Source organism: Micropterus salmoides, unplaced genomic scaffold (genome assembly GCF_014851395.1).
Source record: "Micropterus salmoides isolate LMB-PRFRI ecotype aquatic unplaced genomic scaffold, ASM1485139v1 Ms_hic_scaffold_7, whole genome shotgun sequence".
NCBI classification, from domain to species: Eukaryota; Metazoa; Chordata; class Actinopteri; order Centrarchiformes; family Centrarchidae; genus Micropterus; species Micropterus salmoides.
This window is the reverse complement of record NW_024044459.1, coordinates 16,928,927-16,948,935: the sequence shown is the minus strand read 5'-3', so window position 1 is coordinate 16,948,935 and position 20,009 is coordinate 16,928,927. Positions and strand designations below refer to the sequence as shown.

At 40.3% G+C, this 20,009-nt stretch overlaps 2 protein-coding genes across 2 annotated transcripts; one reads left to right on the top strand and one right to left on the bottom strand.

Annotated features, from left to right (window-relative positions):
* Positions 1-2,906: 2,906 nt before the first annotated feature.
* Positions 2,907-18,699, bottom strand: LOC119892294 (cell division cycle protein 20 homolog B-like). The gene is made up of 12 exons (XM_038704492.1): positions 18,556-18,699; positions 18,162-18,221; positions 11,376-11,592; positions 10,517-10,617; positions 9,700-9,751; positions 7,614-7,730; positions 6,418-6,635; positions 6,161-6,255; positions 5,395-5,623; positions 4,887-5,012; positions 4,636-4,759; positions 2,907-3,889 (listed from the first exon to the last, which is right to left on the bottom strand). The coding sequence occupies exons 2-12, from the start codon at positions 18,213-18,215 to the stop codon at positions 3,792-3,794; spliced, it is 1,431 nt and encodes a 476-aa protein (XP_038560420.1). The 5' UTR covers positions 18,216-18,221; positions 18,556-18,699; the 3' UTR covers positions 2,907-3,791.
* Positions 13,786-16,909, top strand: gpx8 (glutathione peroxidase 8 (putative)). Its single transcript, XM_038704493.1, has 3 exons — positions 13,786-14,027; positions 14,190-14,451; positions 16,311-16,909. The coding sequence occupies exons 1-3, from the start codon at positions 13,821-13,823 to the stop codon at positions 16,472-16,474; spliced, it is 633 nt and encodes a 210-aa protein (XP_038560421.1). The 5' UTR covers positions 13,786-13,820; the 3' UTR covers positions 16,475-16,909.
* Positions 18,700-20,009: the final 1,310 nt, after the last annotated feature.

The window sequence follows — 20,009 nt, the reverse complement described above, 5'->3', positions numbered from 1 at the left end:
CCAAAGCAGGGGCGTAGGAGTGACTTTGAACCTGGGGGGACACTGAACTGCTAGGGGGGTTCGGGGGCATGCCCCCCCGATTCTAATTTTTTTTAAATAAAGCAATTAAATGCTCATTTCTAATGGCTTTTGAAAACAGAATGTACTTATTTGTGTGGCTGAAAGAGGGTCTTTGTAGTGACAGAAGATGGAGAAAAACTCGGAGAGGGAGAGGGTCAGAGAGACGGAGTACAATAACTAGAACCAAACTGACTACATGCCATTAAAACCATGGAAGAGCTGCTAGTTAATGTAGCCACAGTACAAATATATTTAGTTATCCTAACATTCCACTTGTGAGCTGTCTGTGATATTTCCTGTGTCTCACTTGGCCCTGACTCTCCCTGCAACAAATGTTTGTGAATCACTTCAGCTGAGCCCTTGAGTCGATAACTAAATAAGTCACATCATCATCAATCTAACCATAAACTGGTGCTTTGGACTGTGCTGGCTTTGACTCTGTTCTGCTCTTGCCCTCATCTCTGCTGTCTCATGTTCACCGCTGGGCAGTGGTGGATAGAGTACTCAAAATCTTTACTCAAAAAAGTACAATTACTCCCATTAAAAGTTAGAGGAAAAAATTACAAACCTACTCAAGTAAAAGTATAATAATATTTCATTTGCTGTTCATCAGGTTAGAAACAGCTGCAACATAGTTATTTCTAAGAAATGCAATTTGCTTTGCTGGTTGATTATCTTTAGCTATTTAGCTGTTTAAAACAAGTAAATCTCAATGAAGATGTTGATAAGATCACTTTAAAATATCATGCTTGCTGCCCAGCCACTATTGTTGCCTGTATCTTTTATTATGGACAAGTAGCCAACCAAACCACTTGCTTTGCAGTATCACAGGCAGCCAATACAATCTGATTATACCTGAAGCATCTAAATAATCTTCACAACGTAAAGAATTATTGTGGCAGCAACACGTAGCAGCTCTTTGTTGAAGCAGGTAAACCTGCATACAGAGGAAGCTGTGCGTCATGCGTAAAGCCCAACAGGACTGTTTTATCCACCCATATTTTCTCTCTCTCTCTCGGTGCATCTCAAAAATGATCGTTTGCTGAATAAATAACAGCTGGTAGCTGCTGTAAAACAAATAGTAGCCTGACCAATGTAAAAAAAAAAAAAGAAAGAAAGAAAGAAGTGATCATCTAACATATGTTACAGTGTGAAGTCTACGTTTGCAGAGAGTGAATACGCTTTTAATGGGTCGTTAATGGAAAGTGAAAGTATTGCTTGTGAAAGAGCGATGCAGGCTGCTTCCCAACACGGTCAGCATTGCCATGGTGTGCGCTCACTGGATTTAAGTTATATTATTAGAACAATAAAGCCTTAGAAAAAGGAGTTTGCCTGATTTTCTAAATGTTTGCGCCCAGCTCTGTGACTGACAAGCGCCCGAGACCAGGCACTCTTCTGCGTAACTGTGCGCACACAGACTGGATCATTTAGGTTAATGAAGCAAAATGCAGATTACAGACTGGTTAAGTTATTAAGGTATGAATGGAAAATGTAGAGAAATTAAGAGTAGATTTCTGGCCTAAAGAAAATACTGGAGTAAAGAGTAAAAGTACAGTTTTAAAAAAGGAACGTCAACAGGTGCCAATTACTCTTTTAAAATGTATTTATTTAGCAAATGTGCGTTATTTGTAACAAGTTACTACCCACCCTGCAGCAGGAGTCCTCACTGCTGTCTTCAGGTAGGCTATAAGTAACAGCAGCACAAAAGAAACTAGCCTATTGAGGCACTTTGCTGCACACTTTTTTCTCCCTTAACTTTTCAGCACCACCTTTGCCTTGTGTCACATGTTTTCTATAGGCGAACATGATTTTTGTCATTGTTTCAACCAATGAATCATGTCTGATGCGGTGTGTGATTGATTGATTGATTGATTGATTGACTATTCATTCACACCGCCTCCACTATGAGCCAACTCCGAAATCGCAGGAAAAAAGTGAGGGGGACAAAACAGATTTTGAAATGTGGGGGGGACATGTCCCCCTCATGTATAATGGCTCCTACACATATGATCCAAAGGTCTAAAGATCTGTTGATCTTAACTGTGGACTGTTCATTCATTGTAGACATTGACAATGAACTTCAGGATGTAGCTGTTCACAAATACTGTACAGTATGTAGCCTAAGGAACAATCCTTGTCTTATAGCAGACTTAGACCATTGAACTGGTCACCTTAGCCATCATAGCAACAATTGCCCCCCCTGAGAGATTTGGCAGGAGTCGCCACTGCTGTACAGTGTGTTACTGTTGGAGGGATGGCACACTTTGGTGTTTCTATTTTGCGTTATGTTTTCTATTGATTTGTTTTCTGAAAGGTAGAGGTTTTCAAATCATGACCACCGTATCAAATCATCAGAATGATGAAATGTGTTGTGGTTTCATCTGAGAAACTGATGTCTGTGGTTATAAAGTTTAAACCTCATGTGTTGCACGATCACTTCTGCACCTCTGTGTCTGTGTACATGTTTCACACGAGATGTATCACAGTAGTCGGGGGTCTTGCTTTCATTTCCTTTTTTAAGAGAAGTCTTAACCACTATTGCACAAAGTGTTTTCTCAACTCTAGTCTGATCACATACTTGCAAGTGAGACATCTTTCAATACACAGGTCTTCGCCAGGAAGACTTTACTCTGTTTTCTGTGTTAAGTGCAACTGCTGTCACTACCTAACTTTTAAAATAACTCTGTTTTATCTGTTAGAAATTACAATAACTCTGTTTTATCTGTTACAAATGTCAAGTAAAACCAGATTAGTCTGATAAAGAGGGAGCCAGAAAACAATCAACTTTAATCTGACAGGCAGTAGGCGAGAATAAAGCCCCCAGACTCAGTTTAACTTCCACATTTATCAGTGTTTATTGGGTTACATATCTCAGGAGCTGAGACAAGGGGGATAACATACATGAAACCAAAGATCAGAGAAATTACATAAATAAATAATTAAATGGTAATTAGTCGCATGTGCACAGTATTTGATTTCGTAGTGAGCAAAGTGATAGCTTCAACAACAATGAAAAATTGCATGAAAACATTCTCCTGAGCCTAAACACAAAGTCTAGCTTCTTTTCATGGAACCCTAGAATTTGTTTTAAAATCCTGTTCAGTATCTAAGGTGTATACAAGGCTTTCACATCAGAGGAAAAAGGCAGCTTGAAGTCAGGTTAAAGTCAAGAGATGATCAAGTTTTTCCTGTGCTGGCACCTGGACTTTAGAGCTGTCCACCGGTTAGTATTTGTTCTACTGGCACTGTCTCAGCTTTTAAATCATGCCTTAAAACACATTTTTATAGACTTGCCTTCTTGTCTGACAACTAGACGTATTTGTTTGCGTAATAGAGCTATGTCATCTTACCACCGGATGTTATGTTGTTTTTCTAGTCTTGTTGGTGTGTGATAAGAGGATAACTTTGTGTCTGTTATTTGAGGTATTTTCTTTTCTATTTTCACATGAATGCCCTGTTATCCATACCTCAACCATCAAAAAGTAAAACATTCTTAATGTGTTATTTTGCCCTACAAGAAACTGATATTCGTGGTGCATGAAGTATTTTAGGGTGATACGTTTGTATATGGTAATCGTACTTTGCTTTGTATTTGTGGTTAGTTCAGGGCAGAGATCAGGAAATGTGCATTCTCTACACTATCACTCTACCAAGAAAGTGAGCCGCAAGTTTTACATAGATCTGACCAGACCCCAACAACAGTCACTGTCTATGATTAGTGATGTTGATAATTACATGTCCCAGATGTGAAGGCACTGGTCCGCTCCAGCAGAGAAAATTTGAGTACTGTCGGGGTTTAGGGCCAAGTGTAGGATTCGATGAGAATGACCTGAAAAAACAACAACATGTCTGAATTTTGACTTTTAAATACCTTCTTTCCCACATAAAACAGAGGCATCTCAGTGTATATTTTCACCACTATAAATGCATATATCAATGCATACGCCTCACATTCATTACAGTAAATAATGAAGAAATACAAAAAGTTCAGGACATTACAAATGAAAAAGGAGTCTCAAAGAGTCTAGCTTCATATTTCTTCGTTTGATGTGAAAAGCAAAAGCACTTCTTCTGGCAACCACAACCAGATACCAGATATGCCCCCCCACCTCCCACTTTACCGAAATAGAAAACAGCCAAGATGAACACAATGACTGAATAATGGCAATTCCTCCTGATTGTCTGGCTCTATATCATCACTAGAGTAACTGCAATTTGTGAGTAAATGAATAACACAAATGAAATGAGAATTTAGAGTCATAAATGTCTAGTCTTTCTTTCTTCTGCGATTCACAATACCTCAGGAAACTGTGACATCTCACATCAAACGTAATGACTTTTGATGGGTTCAATTTCATAGTTTTGTACTCACTGGAAGCCCAGGACCCGAATGAGTCAGCACAAAATGCTAATTAAACATCTGAACAATGGATGACAGGTCCAACCGTCACATTGACACCACTTTATTATTATTAGTCAGCATGTATAATGATGCAATACGTTTATTCCTTTGAGGCTATTGTGAATGTGTAAAACAGAAATATTTGGCTGTGGTTGTGTGTCAGTTTCTCTAACCTGTAAGCTGGTAGATGGGGCTCAGGGAGGGAAACTCCCAGGTCCAGCAGGTGACTTGGTGATGTGGAAGGCCATGACCTGTGACCAGATATCGTCTCTCTTTAGCCCATCGAAGGGAACATATCTGCAATTGGAGTCATTTGGAGTAGTCTGTTCGATATTTATACACAATTTTAAAAAATCCCTCCGCTCTACTTTGATGAATTTGAAGTATATGTACACTCATATAAGAGATAAACTTTCATAAACACCTGTGAATTTGTGTCAGCAGAAGTCACACAAGTCCCCGGCTCTGTGTCCCAGATTCTCAGCTCTCCATCTTTCCATCCCCCTCCTGTAGCAATCATCTTTCTCTGCCATGGACACCATGCCATCGCCTAAACACGCAAACACAATGAATGCACACACAATGGTCAGCAGGTTGTCCAGTTTTTAAAGTAGACCTCCCAGTGAATAGCTGCAGGATCAACTGACAGTATTTTCTTTTAAACATCTGTATAACAACAGCTAAACCCTTATCAACCAGTATCATGCCACTCAAGTTTGCACAAGACAAGATTAATAATCACCATCATCATGTCATACAACAGAATGCGCAGCTGCTTGCAATTATGTGGTTACGGTTGTGTCAGTCCTCCAAAAAAAACTTGAAAATAGATCTCAGCAAAGTGATCAGTTGATTACAAATATAGAATACCAAGCACATGCAGCAGTGTTTAAATTTCCCTAGAAAGTCCCAATCACGAAGCAGAAGCTGACCTTAACGGTGCTGGGCTGTTTCATTGTAGTGATTGGCTTGCGTGACCTTGTGGGCCCTGCGACATCACTATCCCATATACAGAGATGGCCCCCTGTGGAGCCGCTGGCCAGCCAGTCATCTCCTGGTGACCACTGAAGGCTGCAGATCCCCTCCTCATGGACGGCTGCGCCCACCAGAGGTGTGGGAACACGAGTGTCAAGGTGGTGGATATGCCCGAGAACACAGCCGCTGTAAGAGAGATGAATACGGCATGCTTCATATTGATACTAACTGTGATGCCCTTTTTATACAGGTTACAATTCCTTTTGCTATTGCATTAAACCAGTATAAATTTGGAAGTGGATGAAAACCAAATGGTTTCCTGTGTCAGTCCTGCTAGTATAGAGTTAAGAAGAAAGTAAATAACTTTATTTTTATAGCACCTATCAAAAGCAAAACCTCACAAAGCTTCACAAAATAAATAAAGCAACCAACATAAATTATTGACATACTACACTTAGGAAGAATAAAACACCATAAAATAGAAATTATTTCAAATGAGAGTAAGTAGGATTTAGAAAATGACACAGGGTCCACAGTGTCCAGAGCTCTATAAGTGATCACAAATACCTTCAGCTGGATTTTTGTAAACAATCCAGAGCTGCTTTGCTGAGGCAGGTGAAGGGGGAGTTACAATAGTTGACATGGGATGAGACAGATGTGTAAGAATGACACTGAACGTTTTTATTACCTTCATGTCGTGTTTAGTATACTGACCACACATACCTGCTGAGTAACTGCTGTTTCCAAGAAAGAGCTCTGACCACAGACAGGTGTGATGGCAGACACCTCACATTTTTCTCGTGGTCAACATCCCACAACTAAAGAGTCAAAGAGAGAGACAGAGTCACCACAAACTGCCACAAACTGCTGATTCATCTAGGTGTTACACATCCCCTTGCGCAGGACCCCCATAGCACAGTTTGTATGAATCACTTTCCACCATCAATGCGCTCATTTACTTTAAGCTCCAGAGCATTTACCTGTATCTCCCCCGACCTGGTCCCAATGCAGAGAGCTCTCCCATCTCTGCTCCAGCACAGAAATGAGACGGATGGAGTCTGACAGTATAGCCCTCCTGGTTGTGGACTTGGACTCAGATATCCCACTGGAGCACGACTTTCTGAATTCCAAATGTAAACAGAAGAGCCCAGTGCTAATGCGATCATACCATTACAACTGCAGTCGAGAAGATTAGTGTCTGAAGGGGAGGAGATGGAAAAAAGAGAAGGACTACAGAGGCTACAAACGGAACACATTGGTGGTCACATATGATGTTCGGTGATGTGTTCATTAATCGTTAAACATTTTTATCTGATTATTTAAACAGTGTCCTTATGAAGGTCAGAAAAAGAGAGAGTAGGATCTTCTGACTGACTCTTTAAAACTTAGGTACAGGGCCGTTAGGAGTTCCCCCAACACACACCCCACCACCATCAAATAATTTTGACCAGAAACCAAAGGTCTGGATTTGTCATATTTTGTTTAGTCATTGCTTAAACTGAAATGTATTCATTGTTAAATTACCATGATACTCAAAATCCTGTTTTAAAGCCTTCTCCACTCCTGCCAATATACAGTAATTCTGGGGAACAAATGCTGATGACTTTATTCTGTATTATTTTGTTGGCCTAAAAATTGTGAAATTGAGACACATTATATTTCATAAGCTCATAAAATACCATATATCGATGTATATATAGTTTGAATTGTTGAATTTAAACATTACCCAAGTTGCTCAGTATCGTCAGTGGTACGTGGGTGACCACTTGTGATTCTCGGATGGAGTTGGTGAGTCAATGCGAGGCGTGTAGGCTATATGTATTGGAATAAACCTATACTCACTTGGTCCTACACTGGAAAAGTGTGTGTTGCTGATTAAGTGTTTTTTTGTACTGCAATAAGAAAGATATGCAGACACAGGGGGTGCATGGAAAAGTATCATCTGAAAATGAGTATGTGTAGATATCTCTCTCTCTCTCTCTCTCTCTCTATACATATATATATATATATATGTGTGTGTGTGTGTGTGTGTGTGTGTATATATATATATGTATATGTGTGTGTATATATATGTGTGTATATATATTTATATGTGTGTGTGTGTGTGTGTGTGTGTGTGTGTTTGTTGTGAAGTTTTCTTCTGTGGGAGTATTGCAGGATTTGTATCTTCACTTACAGTAGTCGTTCAGCAGTGACGGTGCCGCCAGCTTCATCAGTGGCTTTCCTGGCAGACCCACAGAAGCTTTGTCCAGAGCAGCAAATGGATGTAAGTCATGTCCTCTGCCATCAGAACCTGCAATGGAAAAATATCATGTAAAATCACAGTTACACAAAACACATCTTTGGTTTACTATTGATGATGTCAATTGTGTTCATTTTTTACTCACTGAAACTCAAATGAAATCAACTCAAATGAAAATTGTAGAAATACAATAAATGTGTGTTAGTTAATGTGTTTTGGAAAAAGAGTTGTCCTTGGTTACGGAGACTTAAACAATGATTTCCATCACACTTTCATATCTAATGCCGTATTCTTTGTGTTAAACCTCCAGAAGCTTTACAGGATTAATGCCTGCTTTTCCCATTAGAGATTTCCATTTCCATTTACTCATTTGGAAGACACTTTAATCCAAAGCAATTTACATTTGAGAAACAATACATACTAGTAAGCGCAGCAATAAATACTTGTGCGAGCCAATAGCACGTATGGCATCAATGGGGTAAATATAGAAAAAAAGGTGCAATCAATACAAGAGAATTGTAGGGAGATAGAAGAAGCAGAGCACAGGACATGCATGTTAGAGGTTAGGGGTTAGAGATGTTATAAGAAAAAGTGTTCTTTGAAGTGGTGAGTTTTCAGAGCTTCTTGAAGTTAGAGACAGACACCCCTGCTCTGATGGCATGTGGTAGCTTGTTCCACCATCGTGGACGGCACGTTCGTTGGAGGAGCGCAGTGGCTGAGAAGGAACGTAAGCTTGTATGATGAAGTTTAGGTAGATGGGTGCAGACCCTGTGTTCACTCTGTATGCAAGCAATAGTGACTTGAATTTGATTCGGGAGGCCATTGGGTTTATCAAAAACCAGATGCGCTGCTACGTTCTGATCCACTTGTAGGTTTTTCACTGCACTAGTTGGAAGACCCACTAGGAGGGCATTGCAGTAGTCGAGGTGAGAGATAACCATGGCCTGTACCAGAAGCTGGGTGGCGTACTGAGTAAGGTAGGTCGTGATTTTTCTTATATTGTATAGAGCAAAGTGGCACGACCGAGAGCAGCAGCAACATGGTCTGAAAAGGACATTTGGTCATCAATCATGACCACCAAGTTTTTCACCACCCTGGTTGGAGTGATGGTTGAGGAGCCAATTTGTAGTTTGATCTTATGGTGGATAGATTGCATGGCTGAAATGACCAAGAGTTCAGTCTTAGAGAGGTTTAACTGAAGGTGGCAAGCCTCCATCCAAAAAGACATGTCCGTGATCCGTGCCAAGGAGGTGGGGTCGTCTGGCTGGAAGGATAGGTAAAGTTGCATGTCATCTGCATGGCAGTGGTAAGAGAAGCCATGCAAGGGAATGATCAGCCCCAGTGAGTTGGTGTAAATTGAGAGAAGAGGCCCTAGCACTGAGCCTTGGGGCACTCCCTGTGGAGAGGCAGTGAGAGGAGGACAACTGTCTTTGCCACGACACATTGTAGGAATGCCCAGAGAGGTAGGATTCAAACCACAGGAGTGCTTTGCCCGAGAAGCTCATTGCTGTGTGTGTGGACAGCAGGATCCTGTGATTGACTGTGTCAAAGGCAGCTGATAGGTCAAGCAGGATAAGAACCGAGGACTGGGCTGCAGCTCTAGCTGACTTTAGGGCTTCTGTCACAGAGAGCAGAGCCATTTCAGGAGAGTGGACGCTCATAAAACCAGACTGATATTCCACGAGAAGAATTCTGAGACTTGTCTGAAGACTGCCCGTTCAATAGCTTTGGATAGAAATGGTAGATGTGATACTGGCGAATAGCAGGGTTGAGGGAGGGTTTTTTGAGAAGGGGTGTAACCCAAGCCCTTTTGAAAGTAGTTGGGAAGGTTCCCGGAGACAGAGAAAGTATTTATCACATGAGATAATGTCATCAGCAAACACAACATTAACATAGACCTTTCTCAGTCCTCCAGTAGTTTCTGTTACTTTACGATTCCTGGTGTGATATCATGCAGTATCACTACATGTCATTCAGATAATTCTTCATGTAGCAAAAGAAAAAAACATTTATGCAGTACCAGACTGTGGGGCATTTCCATGTTCTTGGACTCCAGCTCTCCACACCCATCCCTGCAAAAAGTAAAGGACTATTTATAGATTCAGTGTTTTACATGAATATTGATTTCATCAAGAGCATTAGAAGTGATTTTGCCACGTTTTTCAGGCCAAGTTTGTCCATTATTTTATGTATTTTGAAGTATAATGACGCTAACCTCCTTTAGTAATAACTGCGTTATCCTTATTTTAGCTGTGAGGATACAACTGGGTTATAAGATAAGATACGACACTTTGCCATTGTAGGTACACATTGAACTTACGTTTGGTAACTCTCAAAGACCAGTAGCAATAGAAAACAAGATAAATAAACAAAATAAATATGATGGGGTAGCATCCCCCATCTATACTTAATAAATGGAATGGAATTAACTTGGTAAAATTTAATTTTACCAAATTTACAACATTGCTCAACAATGAGGGGTAATGGAGGTTCCAGCTCTGGGGAAGAAGCTGTTCCTCAGTCTTTTAGATTGGACTTTGATTGCTCTATATCTTTTCCACTATAGCAAGGGACAAACAGACTGTGACCTGGGTGGGTTGGGTCCTTACTAATGTTTTCCTGTGTAGATGGCTAGCACACACTATGTCCAAGTTTGGGAGCACAGTGCCCATCAATCTTTTGTGTTGTTTGGTTATTACGTTTTTGACCTTAAGTAATCTCACAGCTTTTTAATATTTCACCTCAAGTATCTTGTATAAAGAAGTACAGGTGGTACAGGAAAGACACAAACAAATGGATTTTTTACAGTACCACAGATGCAGGTTCCTTAAACAAACCTGTTCTGGGGCATTTTCTGTTGCATGGCTTCCCCTGGCAGAAATGGTGCATGGTGATGTAGCAGCTCCACAGTGGGAAACACCTCCTGCCAATGCTGTCTCTAATTGGGACAGGCACAGAAAACATTACAGCACATTCACCTTGAATCACAAGACTGTGCTGCAATGCTGCATCACATAGTGACACAGCTGAACATAATGGTGAAGATAACTAAGAATGGATGTGGGTTTGGAGCTGTAGCCCTACAAGGAACTGTTACTCGTTTAGGATTGGAGTATTTAATAAGTATTGTATTTGAACAACAAAACCAAAATACATTTGTAGTTTGCTTCTGTAACTGTTGTAACTGCTTTTTCATCTTGACTGATACTGGATTTTGGAGCCAATGCTGATACCGTTACAGGAGATTGTACAAATTTCAGCCTATGTTCATTTTATCCACTGAAAAGGCATATATATGTATGTTTAGTACTCAGCCCTAAAATGTGGTAATATAAAAGTTATGACCATGATATATATTGGAAGCATGGTATTTTACAGTTGAAACACAAATATGTTCTTCTGCAGCACCATCTGCTCAGTTTCTATATGCAATACTGACAACTTAGGTGTTGTCCACAGTTGAAGCTAACATCTGAAGCATGTTGCAGGACACACAATTTATTGACACATACATTACCTAAATATTTACCTAGGTAAATAGCTAATTTATTTCAATGAATTGATTACAATCCGTCTTAAAAAAAATTGCATGTAAGCCTGAATTAAAAGTATGCTATACATTTTTGTTCTTCTTCCCTATACTTATATAGTTATTTCCACATTCTTCTCTGATGTGGTGTGTTGTTAAAATAATACCTTGACGGTTTCCGTGTAGGTCTCTCTCTTCTGGTTCATGGTGTCTCGATGGAGAATCCAGCTCTAGTCTCTGACAGACTGCATCAAACTCAAAGCCTGGCTCACACTGCCGCCCAGTGACCAGCGGTGTACTCGCAGCAGGACCCTCACTGCTGCTCCTCTGAGTGATCCGCCTCCTGAACCGCTTGTACGGTGTGTGGTGGGCGTCGTTTAGACCCTGAGAAAACAATAATAATAATAGTAATAATTTTTACAAAAAATACTGAAAACCGACACAAACGTAATTTCTCTACAAATTTAAAACACACTTCACTAGTGTCAAGTAGGCAACATTTAAAGAGCTTAACTTCCTGTTAAAACTTTCAAAGCAAAAGCATTGTAATGGCCTTGGGGGGGCTACATTACAATAAATGTATGTAAAAAGTAATTTTACACTGTAGTATTGCTACTGTTAAGATAAATATCAAGATTTAAGGTGCAAGACTCCGGTAAGATGAGAGACTCTGTGTTTTACATCGATGATGCTTGGTGCTCAAACACAGTCAAGATGGACACTATTTCCCAAATGTCAGGTTTTATAGTGAAGATGAAACCATATTATCATATATTTTTGCTGCTACTTACATTCTCCCAGACAAAAACTATAAAAATGCTCTGCAGAATATCTGTGGTGTCTATACATGTATGTATATATGAATATAAATAACTGTATATATTGATTTATTTTATTTTATATGGTAGTATATTTTACAGTTTCTCTTAATTGCTTAAACACTATAACCAGGCTATTAAACTAAAATTTTAAAACCATAACTGCATTTTTCAAATAGCATACCCATTTCTCTAAACTCTACACTCAAATCCCTTCATTTCTCATTGCCAACACCATGTGATCATTGAGAAATCATTAACATTCAATATTGCTCAGTCAGCATAGGTTGAACTCAATTAGCACACACCTACCCAGGTGGAAACACAAACAGTCAAAATTGATAACACACCAATCAGAACCTTCAATAAATAGCCTAGATAAAAGGGCCAGAGTCAGTTCATTCAGTTTTGGAACAATGGATCCAGAGAAATCTGAAGGAAGAGGTAGAGGACACCATAGAGGAGGAGGAGGAGGAAGAGGAACAGTAGAAGTTGGAGGAGGAGATGGGATAGGAGGAAGATGAGGAGTAGTAGGAGGTGGAGGACGAGAATCTCTGTCCTGTCCCAGACCAAAGACGTGACGCTGGGGCAGAATAATTTGTTGTTTGGCGTGTTGTACTGTATAGTACACTAAGGAATAAAAAATGCAATGTTGCAAATGCAAATGTTTACATTTGTTATTCCTTTTGCTTTGTTGATCATGTGAAAAGGTTTTTGAGGGGGAGAACCTCCAGCAACATTACTAATAACCAATTTTTGTAGTTTTGTTTTGAATTTATCTCACCAGTGTGTAAAAATGTGTTGTAGTGTGTGTGGTTTTGTGTTATGTCTGAGGGCAAAGTTTGGTTTAATTAAACACCCTATACATACACATATATAGACAAAGCAGACAAATATCTGCGTACGTCTTCCACCACTGCAGTGATTCGTGAAGTGGTTGCTAAGTAGGTCGCAAGGTCATTTGTGTTTGCTGAGTTGTCTCTTAAGTGTTTGGGATTGTTTCTAGGTGGTAGCTAGTGCTATGGGTTTGCCAGGCTGTTTTGGTTGGTTGCTATGATGTTCATGGCTACCAGAAATAGGAACACATATTTGTGGACAATCACCAATAGTGACAAATTGCAAAAAAATAAAAAATAAAGATTTGTTAACAATTCTAATTAATACTAGATTGATCCAGCAGAACAATTTTGTGTTAAAAGTTTATGCTGATTAATACACAGTTAATTTCAGAAATTATATCCATCCATCGCCAACCGCTTTTCCTGCGTGCAGGGTCGCAGGGGGCTGGAGCCAGTCCCAGCTGATATCCGGCGAAAGGAGGGGTACACCCTGGACAGGTCGCCAGTCCATCGCAGGGCCACACACAGAAAGGCCGGGGCAACCGGGGTTTGAACCAAAAACCTGGTGGGCTAACACCAGTGGTTCTCGAAGTGGGGTCCAGGGACCCCCAGGGGTCACTGAGGGTTACGAGGAGTTCCCAGCAAAAGGAGAATAACTGATTTTAACAATTCCATCCATTTACAAAGACAGAACTATGACAATTTTGGTCATGGGTTTCACAGACTTTCTGTAGCCTGATGTTTCTGTAAACAGCTAAAAACAAAAATCCTACTGTTTGAGAACAGCTGGGCTTCACAATAGAAAGGCTCCATGGCTTTTGTTTTTGTCCTCTTATTTTGAAGGGACTAGTGCCTAGCTTCCGGCATTGTCAGACTGTACTCAGCTCCAAGACTTTCGGCAGGAGGAGCCCCCCCACCCCTCTCTCCGACTGCGGCTCGTTCTTCCCCCTCCAAGATGGAGGCCTTAGGGGGCTACCCTGCCAAGTCCTCCAACCCAAAAGCAAAAAGGTTAACGCTACTGTTGAGCATGACAGTCGGTGTGGGCTGTTTATTCCTCCTGCAGACGCAACTGGTGAAGCTGAGAAAACCAAAGGATTTTTATTCTTTCGAGGTCAAAGACGCGAAAGGGAGGACGGTTTCCCTGGAGAAGTACCGAGGAAAAGTAAGTCCACATCATCACCAGACATTTCACTTTGAGAGGAAATCTGTGCAAACTTCGTCCAAGTTATCAAGAGTCCTTTGAGGGCTGGGTTTCAATGCATAACATTACTTTTTTATGTGATTTCTTGTAACATAATTACACCCTGTTCACCCTCCTCCTAAGGCGTCTTTGGTTGTAAACGTGGCGAGTCACAGCGAGCAGACGGAGGCGAACTACATGTTTCTGCAGGAGCTCCACCGCGAGCTGGGCACTTCTCACTTCAACGTCCTGGCCTTCCCGTGCGGTCAGTTCGGGGACACAGAGACCGGGACCAGCCGGGACATCGAGGCTTTCGCCAAGTCCACCTACGGGGTCACCTTCCACTTCTTCAGCAGGATCAAAATAATGGGCTCAGAGGCTGACCCAGCCTTCAAATTCCTCACAGGTAGGCAGAAAGACACCTCACCACATCTGTCTGCTGGACACTTAATATTTTAAAGAAAGACAACACTGCACAGATATTTGGAGGGACACTACACCATCGCTATGATTAAAGGCTATATTTGCAATTTGTTCAAGTAAAAACGATTATTCTTGTATTTTTATGGCTACACTTTATGGCCAGGAAGTACAGGCTGAACTTTCACTGCATCACACTTTCCCATGGGGCTGCAGCTAAATGTTATTTTTAAGATCAAGTGATCTGTCAAATTTATATTTTTCATCACACCCCTAGGCTGTTTATGTTTTAAAAGAAAGATTAAAAAAGTCTTAACTGATAGATTAAACCACATTTTAAATGCGGATTCGGAGTATTGATGCCTGCAAGTAATGCAACACAAATATTGGTGCATATTGGTGCTGCTATTCTTTATTCTGTTGGTTGTTCAACAGTTATTTCAGCATCTGTGGTAGACCCTATTTTTTATTTTTTTATAAATTCACAATGAAAGTTTGCACGTTTGATATTTTACATCTATTTTACTAAGTTTGTTTTTTTCTTTACTAACGTCTTCCCTCCAGAAATAACTCATGTCTCACACAAAATTTGTAATTGTGCTTCCTCCGTAAAAACAAATCTGTAAACCCATAGTTATGTTGGTAAAGGTGTTGACTTGTGATTTTGTGTGTAGCTCTTGCACCCAAATAGAGTTTAAATTGAGGTTAATAGGTGTGACATCTCATTTTAGCACCTTACAGCTCTGCTAAAATAACAACCAACATTATTGGATAATGAAGCAGCTGCAGATTGTACATCCCAGTGACTTCAGAAATGTAAACATTTTCTCTGCAGTAGTATATTCAGTAGTAATATTCAGTGTGTGAATGTTATCAGATATGTCGGCGATACATACCATCAGATCATATAAATGTGTCACCTGTCTGAAATTTTGTGATGAGGGAACTTGATTTCTCCCTGTATTAAATTTGCTGTATCAGCCATACACATCTGGTTATTTAATCCAGTTTCCCAATTGCTTTTCAGTGAAATCTACTATATCTCGATTGATACCTATTTTATCTATCACCCACTCCTATTGGATAGTAGTAAAAAGCCATATCTTTAACTGCTATGAGGTTGGGGTTTGATTTTATCTGATATAAATCAGTCAGTGGTGGAAGAAGTATTCAGATCCTTTACTTAAGTAAAAGTACTAACACCACACTGTGAAAATACTCCACTACAAATAAAAATCATGCATTCAAAACCTTACTTAAGTAAAAGTATGAAGTATTATGTACAAAATGTTTTACAGTGTTTTACTATTACATATGATGTATCTGGATTAATATTACTGCTGCTTTAATGTGTCTGTTGCATTTTAGTGCTTTTCAGTTCAAGGTTGAACTCATTTGAACTAATTTTTGTACTGTTGGGCAGTTTAATCTACAGCAAGGCATCATTTTCTATGAGATCGTGGTATGTTTGTAGCGTCGCTGTCCTGTGAGAACTGCACCGCAGTTTTCATGAGCTCAGAAAAACAGCCCTGTTTGCAGCTTTGTGTCCTTTCTGGGTTGAGAAATCACAGCCCATGAAGGAAAACTTAATACTTCATTAAAAAGTATAATATTTGCCTCAGAGATGTTGTGGAATAGAAGGATATAGTTCCATAAAACTGTATTTCTCAAAGCATGGGTATCTCAAATTCGTACTTAAGTGCAGTGCTTGGGTAAATGTGCTTAGTTGCATTCCACCACTGATGATCAATATTAAGCATAAGTTCATTAAAGCTCTGGACATGAGAACCTGTAGAGCATCATCAGCGTTTGTGGCTAAATCTAGATTGCGGTCATGTGTTTCAGATTCTGTGCAGAAAATGCCAAAGTGGAACTTCTGGAAGTTTCTGGTTAATCCTGAGGGGAAAGTGGTCCGGTACTGGCGAATGGACGAGCCCATGGAGAGCATTCGAGAAGAGGCCACGGCGTTGGTGCGAGAAATCATCCTGAAGAAGCGGGTGGAGCTTTGATGGAGCTTATCAAGAGACAATGGACACACCTCTGTGCGTTATGTTGGTGTTTCCTGTGCTTTGATAGCAAAGGAAGGACTGAGCGGTGTGTGTGGTCACCATGTGTGTGGTTGGGCGATGTCTCGCTCCAGAAACCTGCAGGGTGAAAAGATCCACTAGCTTTAGGCGATGGAAGTCTTTGTGTTTGTGTATGTGGGGACCATCCTGTGATTAATAATGACAGTCATGATGAACAGTCCTTATAATGACCACTTCTGTAGCAGAAGGATTGTTTAGCCATTGAAATGTTGGATTTGTGTCTGTGCTTTGAACTATCCGTTTCTAATGTTTACATTAAATCTATTTCATAAGGTGATCATTTTGGCCCATTCTGGACTGATTTGAGCTCAGCAAATTGTGAAACATCCATCTGACAATAAAACAATTTCATATTTATTTGATTTAAGATCTGTTGTTCACGATACACTTAGCTCATGAGATGAGCTAAACATGATGAGCTCATGAGATGAGCTAAGTGTGGGTTCACAAGAACAAGACGATATTTTAACACTATTTTGAAGAAATTTTCAGTGATGAAATATATGACTGGAAAAATAGTCTTTGCAAAAAAGCAGGTGCATTTTGACGTGTTGCTTACATATTATTCTGTCACTCTGTTGGCGTTTAATGTTTCCACCCTGTATTTCCACTGGGTAGTGCCGCCACACAAACGATTTAAAAGTGATGGGAGCATCTTCTGTGCTAGGTTCACTCTCACAATTCATGCTGAGATCGTACTATTGCCAGATCTCGTCACACCACTAGTTCAGGCTATTTATGTTTTAAAAGCAAGTGAGAAAAGACTTAACTGATAAATGAGTCCACATTTTGAATGCAGAAAAAGCTTCTTTTATAAAATGCACAACAGCTGAACTTGTGAAACCCAGCCTGCTGTTCTTAATTGCAAGAAGTAGCCTACATGTTAATTGCAGAAGTACCCTGGAGCGCTGGTGTGGATTTAAGTGGACAGTTGGAGGGCAGCAGCAGGTAAGCTGGCACACACAGAATCAACCAGCTAACAAGACACTGCCTAACAACCACCCACAATAAGACAGCTGAAAACCAACGTTGCCTTAAAAATTATGTCAGGCGACAATAACATCAAGACGGAAAATAAATTGGACAGCCTCTACTTCACTATAAACCTCCTTCCCTCCTGTGTAAACTTTCTGAACATCTCAAAGTCCCGTAGGGTGCCTGTAACTCTTGATCCGAATGAGTAATAAATGAGTAAGCATAGTCAAATATAACTGTTAAGGTAGCAGAGCAGTGTGAGCTGGGTAAAAGAAACGTCAGCTAACATTACACTGCCTCCCAGCCAGTCACAACTCACTGGCCTGCCATAGATGCAAATGCACGGGTTTGACTGTGTTGAACTGATGTTGAGCTGAATGATTGTCATTGTACTGAATGTAGAGTTTATTGTTTCGATTGCAGCTTTATTCCACCGTTGGCTTATTATCTTACAGGTGAAGTGGCAGCATCAGCAGGAGGTTTGAGGTGGCAGCAGTGAGGAGTGCAGCTGACAGCTGTCACTCGGATAGCACAGCCAGCAGCAGTACACTGCCACACTGTCACCACCCGCTCAGATGCTGGAGGGGAGGACACAGCCAGCACAGTTAACCTTAAAGTGTACTTCCCCTCTTACCTGGAAGGGGCGGTGTCTTCTCATTCCTACAAAATCTCTCAGCATTCTCCTCATATTGTCCTGGGGATGAAAACAAAAACACTTCAGTCAAGGTGATGCTCATTATCATGAAAACCAACTTGCCATTAGGCTAAATAACATTTTTTTCCTTCAAATAATTATTTGGGATTGTTTTATTAATGTTATAATGCGTAGTATTGATATTGAAAAATAAGTCAACATATGTTGCCACAGGTTGCAGTGAGTGTTAGACCAAACAGACACCGACATGTGTTCAGAGTTTGAAGTGGTTGCCCTGGTAGCAGCAACAACAGATCATAAGTGATGTAAGGAAATAACCTATAAGGTTTTTTTTTTTTTTTTTAAATATTAGCCTATTTTATGAATTACTCACCCAGCCATTTGAATCTCCACTTTTCAGGCATCTTCAGTTTCTATTACATATCTAAAACACCATTCCGGTCCCTCTTAGCCTGTTGTAGGACCCGATCGTGCCCGGTGCACCTATCGTCTGCTCTCCTGGACGGGCTCAGCTCCTAAATACCCTCCCCGGGCGGACGGCGGAGCGGGAAGCACCGGCCTATGCTCTGCTATTGGCCGTTGGAGCCCCCCCCCCCCCCCCCCGACCACTCCTCTTATGGGATTCCCTCCGCGTCTTGGTTTCTATTGGAAACAAATAGACACAGTAAAAAAGAGCAACGCGCAATGTTGTAAAGGTGGAGACGGCAGCATGTTAAAAGTTAATAGTCTAATTCAGACGTGGAGAACTTTCATTTCTTCAGGAGATGTCACTTTACGCCAGTTTATAAACAAGACAGCCTATTAGCCCATCCACCCTCTGTTGTTGGGTCTGAAGAAAATATTATTCTAACAATGTCAATGATTATGATTAGGCCTATTTGGAATGACAAGACCTCTTAAACGGACTATTTATATATAAATATAATACTAGGCTTTATAATAGAAGCTATTCTTTGTAAAAAGTTTACTTCAATAATAGGCAGAAATTACGTAAGATAAAAGACACAATAATAATCGACATAAAAACAATAATAGGCTAATATTAATAAATAGTTTATGCTAATACTATTGTACCAGTGCATTGTTGTTGTTGAATAGAACATTTTTACAATCTCCTTCAGATAATAGGCTACGATGTAAACAAAATGCAGCTATTGTAGCAGTTACACGTTCTACAATTTTTGCAAAATAGGCTTAATAATTTGTTTTAGTTGTTAAGTAGGCCTGAAATATTTTAATTAGCTTACAATTAAACTGAAATTAAAAATGTTAGAACATTAAAGATTCTAGAGTCTATTCAAAATATTTAATTTATAGGTCAGCATTTTTAGTCCTTAAGTGAAATATTAGGCTACTTAGCCTTACTAAAATAAAATAATTCAAATCGTTTATAGTTGAGGTAATGTACACATTAAAAATCAACAATCAAAAAGACTAAAAATCAATTTAATTCAATAAATAGCCTAGCTACTTTTGGAGAAACTGCTCTCAATATTCAGGGACATATACTTGTAACAGTTCCTCTGTTTAACAATCGCCGTATTTTGCGGGAAGAGGCTGTGTGTCCGCGGGCCACACCGATTTCATGATGAGTTGCTCTGGCGGTAAGTGGTCTGAACGGCGCGAGCAGCGCACGTTCATGCCACCTGCCACTTCCATATGCGCTCACCCCCTGAGCTCGAGCTTGGAACAGCGCGACAGGTGCGCGCTCTCAATGACAGGCAGCAGCTCCATCACAGCTCCTCAAGCAGGCATCCACGGAGGCCAATATCCAGATCACAGGCAATTCATTTATCCACATGTATCAGCACAAATCAAATAGGTTGT